General features: G+C 41.6%; 4 protein-coding genes across 5 annotated transcripts; 1 reads left to right on the top strand and 3 right to left on the bottom strand.

Moving 5' to 3' along the window:
• Nucleotides 1–135: 135 nt before the first annotated feature.
• Nucleotides 136–1,384, bottom strand: LOC102710500 (FCS-Like Zinc finger 15-like). Its single transcript, XM_040524951.1, has 2 exons — nucleotides 912–1,384; nucleotides 136–796 (listed from the first exon to the last, which is right to left on the bottom strand). The coding sequence occupies exons 1-2, from the start codon at nucleotides 1,079–1,081 to the stop codon at nucleotides 553–555; spliced, it is 414 nt and encodes a 137-aa protein (XP_040380885.1). The 5' UTR covers nucleotides 1,082–1,384; the 3' UTR covers nucleotides 136–552.
• A 6,413-nt stretch (nucleotides 1,385–7,797) lies between these two features.
• LOC102710211 (putative disease resistance RPP13-like protein 3) lies at nucleotides 7,798–13,146 on the top strand. Of its 2 annotated transcripts, none has more exons than XM_015838745.2 (4): nucleotides 7,798–8,006; nucleotides 9,523–12,418; nucleotides 12,514–12,649; nucleotides 13,116–13,146. In XM_015838745.2, the coding sequence occupies exons 1-2, from the start codon at nucleotides 7,891–7,893 to the stop codon at nucleotides 12,401–12,403; spliced, it is 2,997 nt and encodes a 998-aa protein (XP_015694231.1). In that variant the 5' UTR covers nucleotides 7,798–7,890; the 3' UTR covers nucleotides 12,404–12,418; nucleotides 12,514–12,649; nucleotides 13,116–13,146. The 2 variants fall into 2 exon arrangements, with proteins under 2 accessions (XP_015694231.1, XP_006655728.1); XM_006655665.3 differs by having other exon boundaries at nucleotides 12,509–12,649.
• Nucleotides 13,147–15,501: 2,355 nt separating this feature from the next.
• On the bottom strand, nucleotides 15,502–16,220 carry LOC102709933. Its single transcript, XM_006655664.2, has one exon. It carries the CDS (start codon nucleotides 16,118–16,120, stop codon nucleotides 15,695–15,697), a length of 426 nt encoding a protein of 141 aa, XP_006655727.1. The 5' UTR covers nucleotides 16,121–16,220; the 3' UTR covers nucleotides 15,502–15,694.
• A 1,716-nt stretch (nucleotides 16,221–17,936) lies between these two features.
• LOC102700906 lies at nucleotides 17,937–20,607 on the bottom strand. Its single transcript, XM_006656517.3, has one exon. The coding sequence runs from the start codon at nucleotides 20,598–20,600 to the stop codon at nucleotides 18,162–18,164; it is 2,439 nt and encodes an 812-aa protein (XP_006656580.1). The 5' UTR covers nucleotides 20,601–20,607; the 3' UTR covers nucleotides 17,937–18,161.
• Between the last annotated feature and the right edge of the window lie 1,031 nt (nucleotides 20,608–21,638).

Genomic DNA, 21,638 nt, shown 5'->3' with positions numbered 1-21,638 from the left:
ATACTTTTTAGACGATGATATATAATTATCAACCGGATGGTTTTCTGAAAGGAAATTAACGATTTCTGTTCAGAGGAGAAACGCGGCGTAGATGACAGAAGAGATTAATTCGTCGCAGCAGCTCAAAAGGTAAATTCGAAGCGAAGTTCGTCGCTCTCAAGCAAAAGGATAAAGAAAGTTCGATCGTTGTGGGAGAGTTTAATCAAGAACTCAAACCACACCATTACAGCTAGTTAATTTCTACATATATGATCTCCTTCAACTTAGTACAGCATCCATGATTCCATCTCACCCTAATTATACATCTCTCGATCTATTTCAGTCCCTCCCTCTTCTTGATCATATATCTCATCTCCATGGCGAGGAGACCACTATACTAGTTTTCGCGTGGTCGTCTCGTCTTGTTTGGCATGAAGCTAGCAATAGCTGAGCCGAGCAAACACAACCATGAACCATCTTGCAAGGATGGCAAAAAAACATTCGCAGAGATCACAAACCGCTAGCTACGAGCGCGCGTCGACCGGACAGTGCTGTGACTGTACAAACGGGTAGCTAGCCAGACACGGCGGGAGCTGCAGCGTGGGTGGCGAGGTCAGCTGCGACGGTGGGGCGGCGGGGGATGACCGCGAAGAGGCCGGCCTCGTTGGCGGCGCAGGGCGCCGGCGCCAGCGAGGAGGAGGAGGAGGAGGGCCTGTTGCGCTGCAGCGTGCGGTGGCGGCGCGCGACGGCGGCCAGCGCGGAGTCCATGTCCATCTGGTCCTGCCTGCAGTCGTCGCTGCAGAACGCGGCGTTCCCCCTGCACACACACACACACACACACAAATACAGTAGAGAATCGATCAACACGAAGCAGATTAAATTCGACGAGAGATCGAATCCATTGATCTAAGATCATCGATCGTGCCGCGTACTTGTACATGAAGATGTGGCGGTTGAAGGTGATGTCGCGCTTGCAGAGGAAGCAGGCGTCGAGGTAGTGGTAGCACTCGCCGTCGGCGTCGCCGTTGCCGTTGCTGCTGCTGTTGCCGCCGTCGTCGACGAGGAAGAAGCGGGAATCCACCTTCACGTACCTCGACTCCATCGCCGGTCTCCCCTTGACCGCCGTCCGGATACGGTTCTTGATTAATTTTATGTGTAGAGTGATTAACTTCACTCAACCGAGTGATCACTCACTCAGTAGTAGGTACGTAGCTCATCACTGCACTGTTCACCATGGATGGCTTGGCTAGCTCGACGCCGGCGATGGATGGCTGCTCTGCTCTGGCCGGAGATGTATAACCATGGATGCTGCTAGTATCTCAGACTCAGACGAGATGGATTTCGATCGAGGCGTTTATATAGGTAGCAATCCTGTTGGTTGGTTAATTCGATGTTTGTCCGGAAACCACGGGTGCATGCATGGGAGAGGGTTGGCCGGCAGGCAGGAGGGCGATTTTCCGGCGGGCCGAAACAGACGGCGGCGCGCGCCCCTCCCACCGGTTTGGCTTCGCGCCGGATAGAGACGCGACCAGGATGCGACGTGCTCATCCATGCATCTATCCATCTGCTCGTACTGTGGCACACAGACAGGCTCGCAGGCATGCACAGGGTGATTTGTCTCGGCAAAAAGCTAAGCTAAACTGGGAAGCTAAAATAATTTATAAATAATATTATTATAAACACATTTTTAGTGATTTATTTCATACCAGAAAAAACTTTGGTTAAAACCCATAAAATTAATTTTAAATTTAAAAGCAATTTTCTCATCCTCGTGTGATCTCACAGTTTACTGTTTTCTATGATTTTACGTAGTGATACCTAATATTTTCTCTGAAAAATGAAAAAAATGCTCTAAATTTAATATTAATTAAATTTTGATGTACTACGTTATAAATAAAAGCGAGTAGACAGGGTGCATGCACGGGCATTATCGGTTTATCGCAGCGGCAAAAACGGCGGGCTATCCTGTCGGCCTCCGCGCGGGGACCCAAAGATTCCTTCCTCTCTGCTCGCTCGCTGATGTAAATTCAGGAAATTGACAGCGCCGCGAATAACATGAAACGCTCATCACTCCGCTCCAAAATAAAACAAATTTATACTGCATCCCCATCACCATACAGATCTTTATCTGTAGCTTCCATATTTATCTCAAAAAAATCATTTCTTAAGCAATTATTGTATTAAAGTTTAATAAAGCAGGAAACAAACACATTGAAATTAAAAAAATAAGGGATAAATATATTGGCATTTAAAAAAGTGAATAACATTTTAGTCCTTGTGAATTTGTATTGATGGACGGATTGAGTAGACTTTAAAATTTATTTGAAAATAAATCAATTTATATACCTTTACTATATAATACTGATACAAATTTTATTTCTTAGTTCTGAAAGATTCTAATCGGTTAAAAAGATAATAAGATGAAGAAGAAATTATATTTTAGGATAATTTTTTATTTTTGATGATACGTCGAACTACTTATCAAGATATGCTTTTTAAAATTTAAAAGGGTTCTTTTTGTTATGCTTAGTAGGGGGTATTCGGTTTAAATGAATTTTAACTTATAGGAATATAAAAAGTGTAGCAATAAGAAATATGACCACATCAATTCATACATATTTTTCCAAGAGATTTAAGTAGGCTGAAATTTTCATATGTTTTATCGGTATGATTTGAAGAAAAATAATTTGATTATATTTTCCTGTAATTTATTCATATCGACCTAATAACTTTTCATAGGACATAATTCTAACGAATTATTTTCACCAACCCTTAATGGAGCAGAGGACTCGATAGAGAGTACAAACTCTTTCAAGCTTCTGCCTCCTGCTAATTACCTCATATCAAAGGGAGTTTTTGCTTCTGCTGCATGCTCAAGGCTGACCTCGGCGATCTTGCGTCAAAAAGCGCCGAGCAGCGCTCTATTTTCAGCCAGCCATATTTGTGTCATGTTTATGGCCGATCAATTCCAGCTTGATTGATGTAATTAAGTTGCTCAAAATAGTTCAGTTAGTACTCTGCTCTGTACATGATAGAACTCCAGAGTCTCTTCATATTCTTCCACGTATTACGAACGTCTGAGTTTGTTCTACGTTTCTCAAAAGAAGACCAAACGAAAGGAAAAAAAGAGTAAAAGAGAGGCACGGGTGTTGCCCTGCATTGTGACTCAGACTGGTGTTGTTTATTTCGAAAAGATCCAAGATAAGCTGCATCAGCAAACTCACTGGAATATTATCCAGCGTCATGTCAGAGCAAAAGCACCTATTATATACAGCAATGCACATCATGAACTGAGCTGAATAAGATTACTGTCGCTGTCTCTGACTGGGTAGCTGTGTTCTTATTTGACACATATTTCTGCACATAACACCCACAAGCTGATAAACTGCACAAGCAAATCGAGAAAGATTATGCAGCATACTTTAAGTAAAAAAAGATACTGAACTTAAGATTGTTTATATGGTTGTATGACCCACTAAAGTGCAAAAGGTTGCTTTGATATTTACGGTGTCCCGTCAAATGAGACCACCTTTATTTAAATTAAGGATATCGACATCTCACACAAGTGGATGAAAACAAAGTAAAAAATGATTTGACAAACCAGTGGCTATCAGAGGCTAAAGCGAAATCGTCAATCATTTAGTAGAAATGCTGCACAGCATCGAGAAACCAGAGAGCTTGAGCCATGGGCATCGCGATTCACTGTGGAGATAGTTGGAGCTCAGAGAGCCAAAGCAACTGCTCCAGGAGGAAATTTTTTTCCCTTGTATATTGCCTTTGGCTAGTTCTGGTCCATTGCCACTCTGTCCTGCTGCCTAAGCCTCTCGCCTTCACGAGAAAGATAGCTCTGGAATTTCTCCTGCCAGAATGCAACAAATTAAGTGTAAAGAAACTCACAAGTATTGCAGGGTTATTACTTATTAGCATCCAAACCGAACGAAAAGAGACGGAAAAAAATACATGCCGCTTGGATCAGGCATTTAGTACACTTGGATTTCTTGTGAAAAAAAATGTGCAGTCACACTTTGATCAATTCTAGAAGGCAGCCCAAGAACAGGCGGCTGTGGGCAACAACTTGGCATCAACAGGTTGGTCACCAAGGGAAACTAACCTAGTTCTGGAACATGTCGGCATACTTCAGATAAAGATAACAAGACTAATGTCAAGCAGCACGATAAGAAACAAGTGTTGCCAACCATCGACTGAGCCCTCATGACTACAAACGTATAGATGTCAAAAGTAGGAGCCAAGCTGCACGATAAGAAACAAGTGTTTTCCAACCATCCACGGAGCCCTCACAAAGACATATGAATGTCAAAACTAGGAACTGAAAGCTAAAAGTTTGCAAGGACAACATGAATATATTCAATGCACAAGTATGAATCCTATGATACTGAAAATAGAAGTATACAGAATTAAGGATGACCAAGATACATGGCCGTTCTACCTCAACAGTGATGAACGATAAATTTAGAGGATCACAATCACAACACATTTATTAAATACGGACAATAGTTGCAACCCATTCCACTAAGAAGGGCCAATATAACAGAACTGTGCAGCCTCAAGCAACTAATATAGAAAAAATCTACCAACTCAACAATAGCAATTCTATCATGAGAACTTAAGAAGGCACGATGTAGTGGACTACATCTGAGAAAAAAGAACGCTTATTTCAGTTTACTAACTCTAAGAAACAGTCACCTGGTAACCTATGCACTAAAGACAATATGCCTTCAGAAGTTCAGATGCCTCAAGGAAATCACCAGAACAAATAACATTTCATGGCTATAAGCCTATATGGAGATTCTCATTACAAGTATTTCCCACAATACAACATCCCAATATTTCAGATCCAATATTCCCACAACGCACAGTTTTGACTTTCGAGGAATGCCAATAATTCTACTTGAATTTGCCTCATACATGGTTGGGATAAGCTTGAGGGTTATCATCTCATCAAAGATATGGTATTTGGCTAATATCATTGCTCGACTCCCAAAACTCTCTTTTTACACGCATGTGATTAAGGGAGCAGACCATCTAATCCTTTCATTCATCAAACAGTACTTACAGGGCAGCAGAAATATAACGGACAACACCTGAGGATTAATCAAATGACATAAATGAACTACTAAGCACTGACACATGTAATGACCATTACTGGTTCTTAGTGTCCAAATTCTCTGGTTTGCAGTGAATTGTTATGTTTCCCATAAGAATCACAAAATAAGACTAGAAATTAAGATTACATGGCATAAGCCAACTCTCCTGCTAGCCGTCGACTATAACAAAATGTAGTTACTCAACTTGATAAAATATCTCAGATACCCCAAGGCGAATACACATATTGTAAAAACTAGTTTTGTATATAGCTTCTGAACGAATCAATCAGAAGCCACGAGTCAAAGATCATTAGATGTGCTACCGAACTAGTCAATGCACCGTGAACTTATCGAACGAAAACTACTACAGTATGCTGAAAATACTACCGCGTTGCTTGCGCTTGAAATGAAACAATTTGTTATGCAAACCAAAAGGTGCAAAAGTATGCAACAATATCTTGCACCAGTCGAGATTCGAGAATTCCAGGAGTTGATAATGATGTACTTGAATCACCCACATGATGATGATCCTTAACTACATTTTACTTAAAATCAGCAACACACCATTGGTAATAGGCAGTCATAAATCAACATTTTTACATGTCTCTCCGACAGATCTGAACTAGTGAACCGAACCTACTAGTAACAGCAGCCAACAACACATGTTACTATCCTAACACACAAAATCTGCCCCAAACCTGAAGCCGCGGATCCAAGCTCACAACAACAGATATTCCACGTGTGGGGGGGAAGCAGGGGCCAGGGGGCATGACGATGGCGAGGAACCGCATGGGGTTGACCAAGTATATAGGGGGCATGGCGGTTACCTTGCCGCTGAGGAGGAAGATCCCGGTGAGGCCGGCGCTGGCGACGCCGCCCCAGATGACGACGGTGGAGGAGAGCAGCGACCAGCTGCGGTAGATCATCTTCGCCCTCCTTCCCCGTCCGGCGCCGGTGGATGGGAGATTGGAGAAGGAACAGGAGGAGAACAAGGGGGCTGCGAAACAGACTTGTTCCAAGAAGGGAAACGTAGCCGCTATGCAGGCCCAGCAGTGGATCTTCCGTAGTTTAGATGGGCCAGACATTATCTGGCCCAACGCATTCGAAGGCCTCGACGCATACAAATTTTCTTTTCTCGAGGAACGCATGGACAAAAGCTCGTGGGTCGATAGTTCACTCAATTTGTTCCTAGCTCGGCTCAACTTGAGAACAAGTCAATCCACCGTTTCAGCTCGTTTACAATAACGAACCATTTGGCTTGCATGCTACTCGTGAGCTAAAAAAAATCGTATTAAAGTAATTTTCTAGATTGCTTTATGGGTTGGTCATTAGAGTATATGCAATCTTGATCATCAAATTATAGAGGCATGAGATTAAATTAGATTATGTTTTTATATTTAAATTGAATTTATATTATGTTTTTGGTATTTACATTTTTATAGTAATGGTAGACTTGTCATGCAAAGAATTCATCTCAATGCAGTGAACCACGAGCCTAACGAGCTGCTGGCTCGAACTGTCTAATGAGCCGAGCCAAGCTGGGCTACCAGCACGCACATTGGTAAGTGCCATGAACCTATGCATTATAATCTTTGTTTTCTCGAGAAACCCATGGAACAAGTTGGCAGTGGTTCAAATGGATCGGACTAGCACGCACATTGGTTCTACTTATCCAAAAGGACCAAAACTATAATTTCTATTCGGTCAAAAAAATATAATTTCTAAATGGACTTGAAATGGATGATGTGCGGATGTAGATATGAACCGATTATTTCGGATGATAAATATGGTGCTGAGCCATCTTGGAAACAAAGTAAAATCATCGGATATGACACACACACACATATATATATATATATATATATATATGTATGTATGTATCTTTAGAATTCACATTTGATCAATTACTTTGTATTCAAATCTCTATCCATTTTATCTGTACTTCTCATTTCATGTTATCTCTTTATTTAATGAGAAACATTTGAATTATTTTTTCTTATAATTAATTTGTCTACGCATACATTTATATTGAAACTGAGTAAGTATAATCATAGAGATGAAGTTCCTCTTAATTTTCCCTGACTTGGTGGCTAATATGGACCGATGACTGTAGAACCTGTATGCCAGGAAGAAAGTAAAGTAGGAGGAGTCCAACCAATCATCACAAAAAACAAAGGGCGCGTTCGAAGTTGGTAGTGACAGCTAGTCTAATCATGCACGCAAAGCAAGAAATCTATTAGCATATGATTAATTAACGGTTAATTTTTTAACTTGAAAAATAAATTAATCTGAATTTTTAAATAATTTATATATGATTTTTTTGGTAAAAAACATCTCGTTGAACCGTGTAGAACAATATTATCTTCTCGTTTTTTATTTTTCGATTTATGTGTCTAACGTTTTGATCATTCATTTTATTTGAAAAATTTATATAAAAAATTAAAAAAATAGTCACACATAAAATACTATTTATATTTTATTATAAAAAAATAAAAATATTAATAATAAATTTTTTTCAAATAAAACGAAGAGTTAGAATATTACATCTAAAAATTACGATACGCAGAAGGTGAGAAGGCAGTAGAAACCATGCTTAAAGATAGAAAAATTTTGCTCGGCAATAATTGCGATATTTGCGATGGACAAAGGCTAGTGGAGTGGACAGTAGTACAATAATTGCGATCGTGATCGCTAAAGTGGCTGGCATATTTGTGCAAGCTGTATTCCTCTTACTCCTGCTGCCATTGCCATTGCCAGAGCCAGAGCTAGCCCAGAGAGCCCGAGTTTCGCAGGAGTAAGCGGCGAGATGGCGGAGACGGTGCTGAGCATGGCGAGGTCCATGCTGGGGAGCGCCATCAGCAAGGCGGCGGCGGCCGCCGGCGAAGAGATGAGCTTGCTCATGGGTGTGCAGAAGGAGATCTGGTGAGTATTTAGCTAGCTCCTTTAGACAAAATATCAGACGCTACTTCTTATTACCTGAAATATGGTGGATCTTCCATCCAAGTCTTGCCTCATTCCAAATCAGAGAGCAAGCAGCAAACAAATTTAACTGCTCCGTTCTTTGTATTTGACATTTTCCACTCAGAGTCAGAGCAGCCAACTCTGCCTAAAAGTGTTTAGTTGTATTTGTACCAGATCTATATCATTAGATTAAACATCACAGGAGTTTTTTTGGTCTGACAGTATCAAAGCTTGTCCTACTTTCGCTTTTTCTTATCTTTATAAGTTGAAATTTAAATTTTTAATCTTAAATTTAGAGTTTTTAAATTTCATTTTATTTTTCAGCTTTAGACTTTTAAATCAGTAAAAAACACATATATAAAAGTTTTATTCACAAATTTTTTCGTTTGCAAATACGTGGTTGGCTTTTCGTTAAAATGTGAAAAGATTATCCCTATATGTTAATACTAAAATAATGAAGAGAGTAAATAACTGCTCATAAGAGCAGCCCCCCTATCCTATCCCACCCTATTAGAGCCTTGGAGCATTCGGTCTGGGCAGGACCTGGGTGTTTTGCAGAAGCCTATATGTTAATGAGTAGTGTTGCACAGGATCATAAGAGCAAGTTCAATAGTATAGCCAACTACTAGCTCCAATTCATTTATAGTCAATCTAATAGTCAATTCATACAATAGTTACCTACAAAACATATACTACCATGTCCCACCTGTCATACACACACCGTGTCTTGGAGCCCGTGCTACAGCTGGCTACGAATTAGTAGCCCACATATTTTCTCTCTCCTCTTATCTCTTTAAAATATACTTATGGTTGGCTTATAGCCTGCTATTATGCCTGCTCTAACTCATCTTGTTATAGGGCTCATTTGTTAGCGCTCTAACTTCTAAATTTAATTGTAGGAGCGGAGTTTAGCGTAGAGCTGCTAAACCCTAGCTCCACATCTCTAATTATTTTTGTTGAGTACTGCAGTCTACCCTGCTTGTATTTTGTATGGAGTTCAATCCGTTAGGTTAGGTTCAAATTATACGAGAAAAGAAGTTGGAACCATGTCAAACATAACCTTATTGGTTATAAAGAGATACACATACATGGCATGTTCTGTCGTCACTGCCACCATTAATTGCTCCACGATTGAGCAAAACAGAGGGGAAAAAGATTTTAGAGAGGAGGTGGGAGCAGAGAGATTAGTATTAGGTGAGATTTCACCAAACTATCATAAAAAATATGATATCTGGAGCATTAACAAAAAAAACCTCCAACCAAAAACTTCGTTCTTGTTTCAAATTCTCTTTTTGAGATTTTTTTTACATGAGTAGGTCCTAAGGTATGTAAAGGTAGAGAAAAACAAGCTGAGTTACAATATCCTTACAAATTCTTCTAATCTGAATGAGTAAAAATATGAATTTATATTTCCACCCAACCCAATCTCACATGCTCAAGAGTGCTATATTTCATTTTTATTACCACTGGTTGATAGGTTCATGAAAGATGAGCTGGGAACAATGCAAGCGTTCCTGATAGCCGCTGAAGCAATGAAGAAGAAGGACCTACTTCTGAAGGTGTGGGCTGAGCAAGTAAGGAGCTTGTCCTATGATATTGAAGATTGTCTCGATGAGTTTATGGTCCATGTGGGAAACCAAAGTCTCTTGCAGCAATTGATAAATCTCAAAGGCCGTCACCGAATTACTGTCAAGATTCGAAACCTCAAATCAAGAGTTGAAGAAGTGAGCTGCAGGAACACACGCTACAACTCAATCAAGATGGAGGCAAGCAACACCTTTGATGAGACTGACTCCATGGACGATGTTTGCAATCATTCTCCTAGCAACATTGAAGAAGCAAAGCTTGTAGGCTTTGACACCTCCAAAAAGGAGCTACTTGACAAGATAAGCATCGATGCCGATGATGATGGTCATTGTTGGGTGCTTTGTGTGGTTGGCATGGGAGGATTGGGTAAGACTACTCTGGTAAGGAAGATCTTTGAAAGCAAAGAAGACATTGAAAAGAAATTTCAATATCGTGCTTGGATCGTGGTGTCACAGTCATTTTCAATGATAGAGATGCTCAAAGATATGATTAATCAACTTTTAGGTGGTCTTTCATTGATGGAATGCTTGGAAGGACTCAAAGGGAAGGCAATACGAGCACACGACCTTGGTACATATCTGCGAGATCAGCTGAAAGAACAAAGGTACTTCGTTGTTTTTGATGACTTGTGGAACACACATGACTGGGAAAGGATTAAGAAAATTGCTTTCCCTGGTACAAACAACAAAAGGAGTCGGATAATAGTAACAACTAGATTAGATGATGTAGCTAATTCGTGCACCACTGAACCATTTGTCTACCGCCTAAAACTCCTAGAGAAGGAATGTGCCATAGATTTGATGCTGATGAAAATAAGGAAAAACAAAGAAGACATGGAGAATGATGACAAGCTGAAGAACATAGTTACAGAACTAGTGAAAAAGTGTGGTTGTTTACCACTTGCCATAGTAACGATAGGAGCAATGTTTGCTAATAAACATTCATCAAAGTGGGAAGAAATGTGCAGCCAGCTTCCTTCAGAGCTTGAGAGCAACCCAAGTCCTGAGGCAATAAGGAGAGTGGTGACCCTAAGCTTTAACCATCTGCCATCTCATCTTAAGCCTTGCTTTCTATACCTAAGCATTTTTCCTGAGGATTTTGAAATTAAAAGATGGCATTTGGTAAACAGATGGATAGCAGAGGGGTTGGTTAGAGCTAGGGTTGGGAAGACCCTTAGTGATGTCGGGGAAAGTTACTTTGATGAGCTAATTAGCCGAAGCATGATTCAACCGTCAAGAGTAAATGTGGAAGGATGTGTTAAGAGGTGTCGGGTCCATGATATCATGCGTGATATTATAGTCTCAATTTCTAAAGAGGAGAAGTTTGTTTACTCAATAGGAGATAATTTGCCTGCAATAGTAGTGGATAAGTTCCGTCATGTGTCATACCATGGAAACAACTACCCAATAGTAGGAATGAATTTCAGCCGTGTTCGATCGTTAACTATCTTTGGTGAGTTTGGTCAGAGATCCATGGTGTTTGGCTCATCAATTTGTTCTCCTCAATTTACGATGCTAAGAGCCTTGGATTTAGAAAATGCAGACCTTCCATTGACACAAAAAGATATAAACAACATAGGGTTGCTACGACACTTGACATATTTGAATATGAGTACTGTAAGGTGGCCATATTTTTATGCACTCCCAAGATATATAGGGAAATTACAGAACTTACAAGTTTTGGACATAAGGTATAGTGAAGTTTCTATACTACCAACTGATATCAGTAAACTCCTTATGCTCCGTATCCTCCGTTGCAGCAAGGCAGGTTTTTACGGCTATTTTGACCCAGATGAACCGATAGAATGCTTGAAGTATACGTTTGGCATGCCCTTGCTTTTGACACCATTAGTTGGTTCTACAGAACGCAAAAGAATTATTGCTGAGCTTCATAGAGCCTACTCTAGCCATTGGTCAAAGACATGGGGTGTGAGGGTACCAACAGGAATCAGCAAATTAAAGGAGTTACAGGTCTTAGAGGTCATAGACATGAAACTAACTAAAAGCAAAGCAATTCAAGAGCTGGGTGAACTTCATCGGCTGCAAAAATTATGGGTGACAACAAAGGGTGCACAGGACAGCAAGCTCAAGATACTCTGTGAAGCTATAGAGAAGCTATCCTCCCTCCGATCTCTCCGTGTTGATGGGACACTTGAGTGGCTGGCTCCTTCCAATTTCTCACCTCCTCCCCTGCTGAGAAAGCTCAAGTTGAACGGATGTATGAGCGTTTTGCCTGAATCTTTTAGGGACCTCAAGCAGCTGCGGAAGATTTATTTGTATGAAAGCAAACTAGATGGCAGAGCCATAGAGATACTTGGGAGACTGCCCAACCTCATGCTTCTAGCTCTCGAGTCGGATGCATATGTTGGGAAGAAATTACCTCTCAAGGAGAAGGAGTTCCCAAATCTCAAGGTACTTTGTATTTGGCACATGGCAGAACTAAGAGGTATAAGATTTGAGAAGGGCGCCTCGCCCCTCATGGAAAGAATAGAAATGTCATGGTGCGAGTTGAAATCAGGGATTGTTGGCATCAAGCACCTTGAACAGCTTAAGGAGATTTCACTTGAATTTCGATGTAAGGTGGCTGCGCTCCATCTTCTGGAAGAGGAAGTGAAGGCACACCCCAGGAAACCAGCATTGTGGCTGCCTGAGGACCGAAACGACACTGACTTGGGGAGCCCGGTAGTCTTGACAGAAGATGAAGGCTCCGATGGTGAAGCAACGGAATCCATCCATAACGATGCCGGAGAGTGCTCGCAAGTGATCGTCTGATCACCGTGATGGCAGGTCAGTCATTTGTGCACTCCATCCATCTATCAACTGAGCTGACATACATGTTTAATCTTTTCTATCTCTTCTGTTAAACTCTGCATGCAGCGAAGATGATTGACGCGCGCGTTCTTCTTCACCTGGGCGACGACTGACCATGGTGGCTGCTCTCTATCGAGTTCCCTCTTGCTATACAACTCCTGCTCTGGTTTGGAGGCACTGCTCCAGTGAATCTCGCTGCTTTTGTTGGTACCATCTTATTTCTTTCTTCACCTTTGCTATGAACTGTCAATGGTAGTATTCCTATCAGCATCCTGGTTTGTTGTTCGATTAGCAGCCGCCATTGCAACACTTATGATTGGGAGATTAGAAGTGTACATTTTTTGTTGAGTCTATTCTCCATCAATTACTTTTTCAGTCTCTATATTTTAATAATATTTTGTTTCTGTTTTACTTTCTGAAATAAGATTAGAAGGTATGGTTGCACATACCATACCAGCGAAGGATTAGAGAAACCTTATTGGTCACTTCTAGACTCCTACTTGTAGTTCACATGTTAGATATTCCATACTTGAAATTTCGGATACCGATTTCATCTTGTGCCACATATTTTAATCCTGTGTTTGTCTGAAAGATAATTCATTTGCTGATAATCTGACACTGAAGTTTTCTTGTTGTTTCACTCCCTCTGTTTTTCATTAAATTTCTCTTATAGGGAACAGAGTTTGACATTCCATTTGGATGAAGCAAATGCATGCTTTGTAAAGGTTCTGCCGGAGAGGTGACACCGAAGATCTGAGTGCAAGTTGCCTTGCTGCATTTGTTCATCCACTACCCACTACCTTACATATATGAAAGTTGGATGCTTAACGGGGGTTCAAAACTTGTTTCATGTGGTTCCTCAAGTGAAGCTCTCTGCTGCTTGGTAGGCTACTACGGTACATAACGCTTGCAATATTTTAGGCAGGTTGGGTTTTGGTTAATCTCAATACTAACCCTGCAATTTTTTGTCAATTCAAGCAGAAATGAAGCTGCCATTCTGGGCTATAAGTCAGCAAACAACAACCAATGTTCAGGATCCAGTGCCATGATGTGTAGCGAAAAGAATCACGCCGAGGGCATCATCAACTGAACGAATGCAGCAACAGCAACGCCATTTTGCAACAACGCTTGATTACATGTTGCACTTTTTCATGGTTACTCGCGACTATTTCTAGAATCAGTTGCTTAATAGTTTGCCTGCTGCACTGTTTCATGAATTCACCTGATCAACTGCTTGCTCCAATGCCCAATGATCAGTGACTTTGTCCTTGCAACTGAACAATTTGAGGTTGTGTGATGCTACTGAGCTACTCTGCTTGCTTGCTGCTATTGATGCACTAGTACATGTTTTCTTTGTAAAGTGTTTTTGTTAGTACAGAAGCTGGAGTTTGAACAAAGATAAAACTCAGCTGCTACGACTGCATGCCCCGCCTTTCACAGTAATGTGTAGATGATGCTACTGCACTAACCCATATTACATCTTTTTCCATGTGCATGCTTTTTAAATGACTAAACTGTATATTTTTTACAACAAAAGTTATGAAAGTTACTTTACAAATTCAGATTTATCCATCTTTCTATTTTTTATAATCAATTACTAATTAATCATATACTAATCTGTTGCTATATTTTTCACACCGGTTACCAAACCAACACCTGAACGTGGCCTAAGGTCATGTTCTTCACTCCAGTTTTACAACACATATTTTCTCATTTTTTTACGAGTATATTTTTTAAACCGTTAAATGATGTATCTTTTATAAAAAAAGTTTCTATAAAAAGGTTGCTTTAAAAATCATATAAATCTAATTTATAAGTTTTTATAGCTAATAATTAATTAATTATATACCAATATATCATTATATTTTACGCATTGGTTACTTACCTATCAAAAGAACACGACCCTGACTTAAAAAGGTAGAACTAGAATGGAACAAAGTAGATATAGGGAGATTGGTCGACCGGGCTTGGGCTAGACAAGGAGAAACTGCAAACATGAGGGGTAAGAGAAGAATGGGCTAGGCCAAGATAAAAAATTAAAATGGGTTGAAAGCAAAAAATATAAGTCACATGTCTGATGGCAAAGCAGACTTGTCCACTATGGAATATTATTTTAGGGAGAAGATAAAAAGAGAGTCAACACAAATAAAGACAAAACACAAACTCTAACGTGAATTTTTAGAGTTCACAAGAAAAGAAAACAATTTTTTAAAACTAGTCATTTTAAGTCGTTACACCGTAGGGACACAAATATTATGTAGCTAGTAATATGCAAGTAATATGCTTATTGTTTGAGCTTTTTTACCATCCTTAAAAAAATACCTCGGAGTAACACACTTTTTAGTATAAAAATATGATATCTTGGGGTACCAAAAATTTATATTAAAATTCTTGATACCTTAATGTACTTTTAAAGGATGATAAAAAACCCTTATTGTTTTATTGATGGACTTTTTTATCATCCTTAAAAAGTATCTCAAGGTATGAAGAATTTTAGGTAACATGATGCATGCATGTCTAATAAGGAACTTGGATATCTCTAGGAGTTCTCTCTAGGATATTTCAAGAAACAACCGGAAATATCACATTGTGAAAGATTATATGTTTGCTATTTTATTTGTGCTATTTTTGTCATTTGCTCCCAACGTACTGGTTGACCAGATGCACTTTTTATTGCATTCTGACAATTATTTTTCTTGAGTAGGGAATAGAAGCACCTTGTGAAGAACATGTGTGTGAGGAAGACATTGTTGCTAGCTAGCTTGTTTTGTTCACCTCACCGAGAGGACATGTTTTTATATGTATTTTTTCTACTATGATATGAGCTATGATAGAGCTTGTTTCATCATTACCATGTCTTGAAGTTAGAGAATCTATCTTTGTTTTACCACTGTTGCGAGAATTGGTGAAATGAAGATGTGTTCTATGAGTTTTCAAATTAGTCTTGACGTTTCTACTAGCTATATGTATAAGCCTTGTTTTTCTTATCATGTGTATGCATAAGCCTTGTTTTGGGTACCTTGGGTAGGTAGGAAGGTATCGAGATAGGTAATAAAAGGGGCAATAATTAGTTTAGATATTCAATTAGCCCATTGTTGTTCATTAAAACCCCTCGGAGGAAAAATTGGTGACATCATAGAGTACATGGTACATCCTTGTCCCATAGAACTAAACATATATGCCAACCCTTAGAGGATTTAAATGCATGTACATATGCATAAAAATCATAGAGCCGATTCACATGGTCGTTTATCAACTCTGTATTGGCTTCTCCTCCTCGACGTTCTTGACCTCTGTGGCCCCCTTGGATACCTCAGTGTTGTTCACCTCTATTGTCTCCTCGACCACCTCGGTGTTGTTCACTTCGGCATTCTTCTCCTTGATTGGGGCTGAAGGTTTCTCCTCCTCGATGATCTTATCTTTGACTTCTTCCTCGACTTTTGCCTCCTTGTTTACCTTGGGAGTTGCCTCAACCTTCTGTGTGTCAATGTTAGTCGGTGGATCTGCTATCACAAGCTCCACCTTGGCCTCCTCCACCACCTTCTCAGGTGCTTGCACAACCACAACCTTAATGGAACTTGTGGTTTCTACTGCAACCTTAGGTGTCTCAATCGGGGTGGCCTCCTCAGGGGCCTTCCCGGCCTCGAGCGTCTTGGGCTTGGTTGCACAAGCACCCATGGTTGCCCCGACTACTATGTTGCAGTTGCAGCAAGCAGTAGAGGCAACCGGTTTATTAGTTAATGGAGGAGGAGGTCTATCGAGGAGGCCTTGAATGTAGAGGTGGTTTGAACGTAGAGGCAATGCTCCATATTTATAGGATGTTTCTTGTCTATTCATAAATCAACTAAATTTAGAAAAGAGTGGCGTTGATGGTTGTGAGGTGTTTACGAGTCATGGAAGCACTTCTTTCATGAACTCCTAAAAAAGGCTAACAGCTTGCAACTGTTATTTTTGGTGGGTTGACGTGAACGGTGACATGCAATTGGACTATAGGAAACACAACCAACATAATTGCTAAATAGGTTGTATAAAGCATTAATGGAGGAGGCTCCACCACATAATCATGCAAGCAAAGGACTTTTTAATTAGGGGATTTTATAAATTTGCCACTAGTTTTTCTATATTGCAAGGATGCCATTTTTGTAATTTTCTAGTGGACCGTTTTGCAATAACGATTCAAAACAATAACAAATTTGCAATTCTCCCTTTTAATTAAGGTGCTTCAAGTATATTTGAACCATTTATTATTGTTTGATTACCTTTTGCCAGAGGTAAGACCTTGTAACAAGGAAATGGAATATTTATGTTGCGAGCTTTTTTTCCCATCCTTGAGTAGGTACCATAAGGTACCACTCTTTTCAATGTAAAATTTGATACCTTCTATTACCTAAGATACCAAGAGTACCAAGTTTTACATAAAAAATAGTGGTACCTCTTGATACCTCCTCAAAGATGATAAAATTGCTCTTATGTTGCATGTGCCATTAAAAGTAACCAGCTAATAAGGCAAGTAAAATATTTGTAAATTGAACTCAGCCTATACATTATATTGACTTGAAATATTATGTACCAATTTCATGGTAAAATTATATGCACCAATATTTGAAAGATGTTTAAATTCAGATGGAATACTGCATGAAGAATTTAATTGAAAACCAATATAAATAAATAGAAGTGTTTGAAAAGTTATTTATGATACTTAATTTAATTTTGTGTTGTAACTTTTATAGTATCCAGATTTATATTTAAATCTGAACTCACATATTACAAAGTTGACATCTTCAACTTAATTACATGCAAGATCATTTAAAATTATGACTATCTGCTACGTTAGTATGTATATATCCCCTTGATTTGTTTGGTTGATGGCTAACTTTACCGTATCTCACCTTAGGAAAAATGTGTCTTGCCATAAGAAGTGTGGCTAGCAAAGTGGTGGCCACATTGTAGGCATGCAAGCTTAGCTTAAAATAATGTCTTTGAAGGTTACGTGGATTAAAAAGTATGGCTAGTCACAGCTAAGGGTGGGAATGGGCCAAGGCCCGTGGGTTCTATCACAACCCTATTTATATCACAACCCTATTTAGTTAAAAATATTTTAGCTTAAAACTCTATACAATTTTATTTTCAATCGGTTTTAAACCCAGCCTTTAAATTTTGTAGGCAAAATAGTTAGGCTAGTTCCCACCTCTAGTCACAACTATGTTATCATTCAAACAACTATGAAGAAAGTGTGCTGTGTCTGAGGTTTGGCTTGGCAACTTGAGGCATGAAAAAAAACAACTCGGAAGGAACAATTAAGAGCGTTGGTCTCTTTTCATTCTTCCAATGTGATCTTTTAATTGAGATAAATAAAGTATTTTTATTTGAAATAAAGGTCCACCTATTTGAAATAATGGACAAATATGATCAATGGCTAAGATTTGTTAGGAGATAAGTTGGAGCGATGTGAAAGAGCTCTCATGCAAACGCTGCACTTAATACTGTCCTGGAAAGAATATAATATATATTTTCTTGAGTTCATGATTGATTAATCAAGACACCCATATATGTAAACCACAAACTGCAGTCTAGTGTTGGATGAAAATATAGAGCCATGCTTGCCACAGATTAGTATCGAGAGAAAAAAAACATGCAAACCAAACTCGAACACACATGACATGCATGCATGCATGCATCTGCTTGAATCAAAGCAACAACTGGTCGATCGGTCTTGGCATCAAGCTAGGTTTTCGACCACGATGTTCTCCCATGGCTTACCACTTGGGCGTGCCACACCAGTATGGGTGGCTAGTACCCAAAGCACGGTGATGAACTCTGCGCCTCCCTGCGCCAACACATCGCCGTGTGCTTTCACGTGCAGTTCATCGTCTGATGGTGCCGAGTAGACAATGAGCTCCGTCCAAATGTCAGCCAAGATTTGCCACACGAACCCTTCTTCGTCCACCTCCCGCCCGGCCATGGCGAGGAGAGCGTCGGCGACCCTGGCGCCCTTCCACACCGGCGACATCTCCCTCTCTAGCTTCCCGGCCTGAACCGGCTGCTTCCCGACTTGCATCACCTTGCTGTACCTCCTCTCGGCTGCGGCGCTCGGCATCATCTCGTGCGGGCAGCAGTACCCGGAGCACCCGAGCACCGATTTGAGCTCCCGTTTCATGGCGTCGTACACGAGCTTTGTGCCGTCGACGACGTCGGGGAGTAGCTCCGGGTGGAAGGCGACCAGGTAAGCGCAGTACTTGGACAGCGTCGCCGCCACCGTGCTGTTGGATTGCTGGGACGTGGTGGTCGCCGCCGTCTGCTTGGGGTATTTTTCCTCCAGGAGGCCGGTGGCGACATGCCAGGTGAGCATCACCTCGGTGAGGCTGCTGCTGTGGCACGCCCATGAGAGCCGGGAGTGGCACCGGGGGTGCTTCTCTTGTAAGATGGACCATCCATTGCTGAGAGGAGCATGGCCATGGCCATGGCTGGACTCGACATCGACATGGTTCATGAGATATTCCATGACCGCCTTCTTCACTTCCTTGGGCACACTCTTGTAGGGCAGCGCCGTAGGATGCCGGCATGGGAGGAAGCCCTGGAGCACCGACAGCTGGTGGAAGCACAGCCTTGGCCGGCTCATGGAGTTCCGGATCCACATGATCCGGCCGACGACGCCCATGAAGGTGGGGCTCTTCCTCCTGTGCGGCTTGCTGGTGTAGTCGTGGAGCAGCGACACCATGAACCAGTTGGAGTTGATGAACACGACGAACTCCCAGAACTCCTCGTACACGAAGGCCATCACCAGCAGCGTGGTGATGGCGAGGTCCACGGTGGCGTAGAGCGCCGGCGCCGATTGGCTGATGTTGCGGAGGAGGCATTTGGTCAGGCTCGTCAGGCCGAACGATATGGCCAGGTTGTCACTCTTCAAGCTGTGGAACGCGAAGAACAGGTCGCCATTGTTGCAGATGATGATGGTGAGGAAGAACAAGGCGAGCACTATGATGGGGAAGAGGAAGTAGTTGGCCAGGAGGAAGAAGGGGCTCGAGAGCACGACGGGGAGGACGGAGTGGTAGTACTCACACACGAAATGGGTCTCGTCGTTGAGCACCTGGAACAGTGCGACGGCGATGGCTTCCCTGTCGGTGCCGTCATGGCACAAGCCCTTGAAGACGACGTCCCGGCAGCTGCGCACCTCCGTGTCGGTGAACTGGAAGCCCTCGAACCGACGGCGAAGAAGCTTGTGGAGTGCGAAGGAGAGGCAGAGTCTCTTCAGCCTGTGGTCTCTCTGGAAGAGCGGATCCGTCTCCGCGAGGGTCCAGACTTGTCCGACGGTGACGACGACCGGTTGCGCTGCTGCGGAATCAGTGACGGTGGACTTGTTCTCGCTAAGAAAATAGCCGTCGGAGCTGGCCTTCAACTCGAGGTCTTCTTCTCCCATCACGGCGAACTTGCAGCCCTTGAGCTGGTCGGCTCCGGTGGGCGCATTTCCTTGCGGCGGCGGCGGCTGGTCCTGCATCACAAGATCCATGTAGGAGTGGAGGCGCTGGGCGTTCTTGGCATACGCAAACGAACGCCTGAGCACCTCGTTGATGAGGACCCTCTGCACAAGCTTGGTGGCGGCGAGGACCCAGAGGAAGCCATAGATGGTCTTCTTGCCGGCGCTCTTGACGTTGAAGAAGACAAGGTAGCCAAGCCAGGCGATACGGCCGGCGCGATCGATGGTGGTGAGGTACCCCTGCGCGCCGGCCATGGCGATGAGGATCGCCTCGACCTTCTTGCGGAGGAGCTCGACGAGAAGCATCCAGGCGAGGATGGTGCGAGCTCGCAGCGAGAGCTCCTCTTTCGGGTCGCTGGCGGCGGCGGACAGGTCGCCGGAGTTGTTCTTGGCCTCGGAGAAGAGGTAGGACATGACGGGGAGGAAGAGGGAGAGCGAGGTGGAGAGGAAGAGGCGGACGGTGGGGTGCAGCACGGCGCTGACGTCGGAGACGCGGCTGAAGAAGTTGAGGATGAAGAAGAGCGCGGCGAGGATGAACATGACGACGGAGGTGGTGACGATGGAGGCCTCGTTGCTCTTGTCGGCGTAGGATGACGTCAGGTTTCGGACATACTCGCTCAGGATCACCGTGCAGTTTGAGCTACTATTGATACTGTATGGGTAGCTGCTCCATGTAATCGCCATAGCTATATTCTCTCTCTCTCTCTAATACTGCTATATTGCATGCATTGAGTCGATCATATATAGCATTTGAGTTATGCTACCTCCGTCCCTAAATGTTTATCGCAGTTGACTTTTTATGCACATTTGATCATTTGTTTTATTCAGAAAATTTATATGATTATTAATTATTTTTATATTATTTTATCTATTGTTAAGTATACTTTTATATATATATATATAACTTTACATATTTAAAAAAAATAAATAAGACGAATGGTCAAACGTATATAAAAAAATTGATTGCGTCAAACATATAGAAACGGACGGAGTATATATATATATATATATCCTCCTCCATCGATGATTTAGTAAACTTCACACCTGACAGATCGATCTTACATATGCTTGCCTGGATGCAAAGAAATGTATCGCTACTGACCGATCGATGCGATGCATGTATGGTATTCTTCTGTGAGTAATTTTATGGTCCTTATAAAGACACAAAATTTTACACTAAAATTTTGATATCTTTCAGTATCTACTTAACAACCGTAAAATTACTTGTCGTCCTTGTGAAGTTAATTTGATTTTCGCGTGCCTCAAAACGAAAGGCTGCTGGCGATCGATGTCCCATGACATGCTTTTGAAGCACAATTGAATTCGCATATGATACTTGGCTTAAATTGCTTGGCTATCCCTCCCATGGATTGCATGTTACAAGACTTTAATTACATGGCTTTGGTGAATAACAAGATTTCAAACGCTTTGGCTCCCGGTGGTCCATGTAATGATGCAAAACAGCCACACTTATTGATTGATTGATCGTATGATGTTTGGCATCATCAATGTTTCTCTTTCTCTCACGCAGTCACGCTGGCTTCCTTTTCTAATTAACAAAGCTGATGCCCAAAGCTTAAAATCAATTTTGATCATACCTTACCTAGCTAGGCACTCCCTCACAAAATACAACTATTTTATATACTTTTCTAATTATGTAATTTTTTTTGAATAAGATAAATGGTTAAACGTAGATCCAAAATTCAATGCTGCCAAAAATGA

This window comes from Oryza brachyantha, chromosome 6 (assembly GCF_000231095.2).
Source record: "Oryza brachyantha chromosome 6, ObraRS2, whole genome shotgun sequence".
In the NCBI taxonomy this organism is placed as follows: Eukaryota; Viridiplantae; Streptophyta; class Magnoliopsida; order Poales; family Poaceae; genus Oryza; species Oryza brachyantha.
This window is presented reverse-complemented; position numbering and strand designations above follow the sequence as displayed.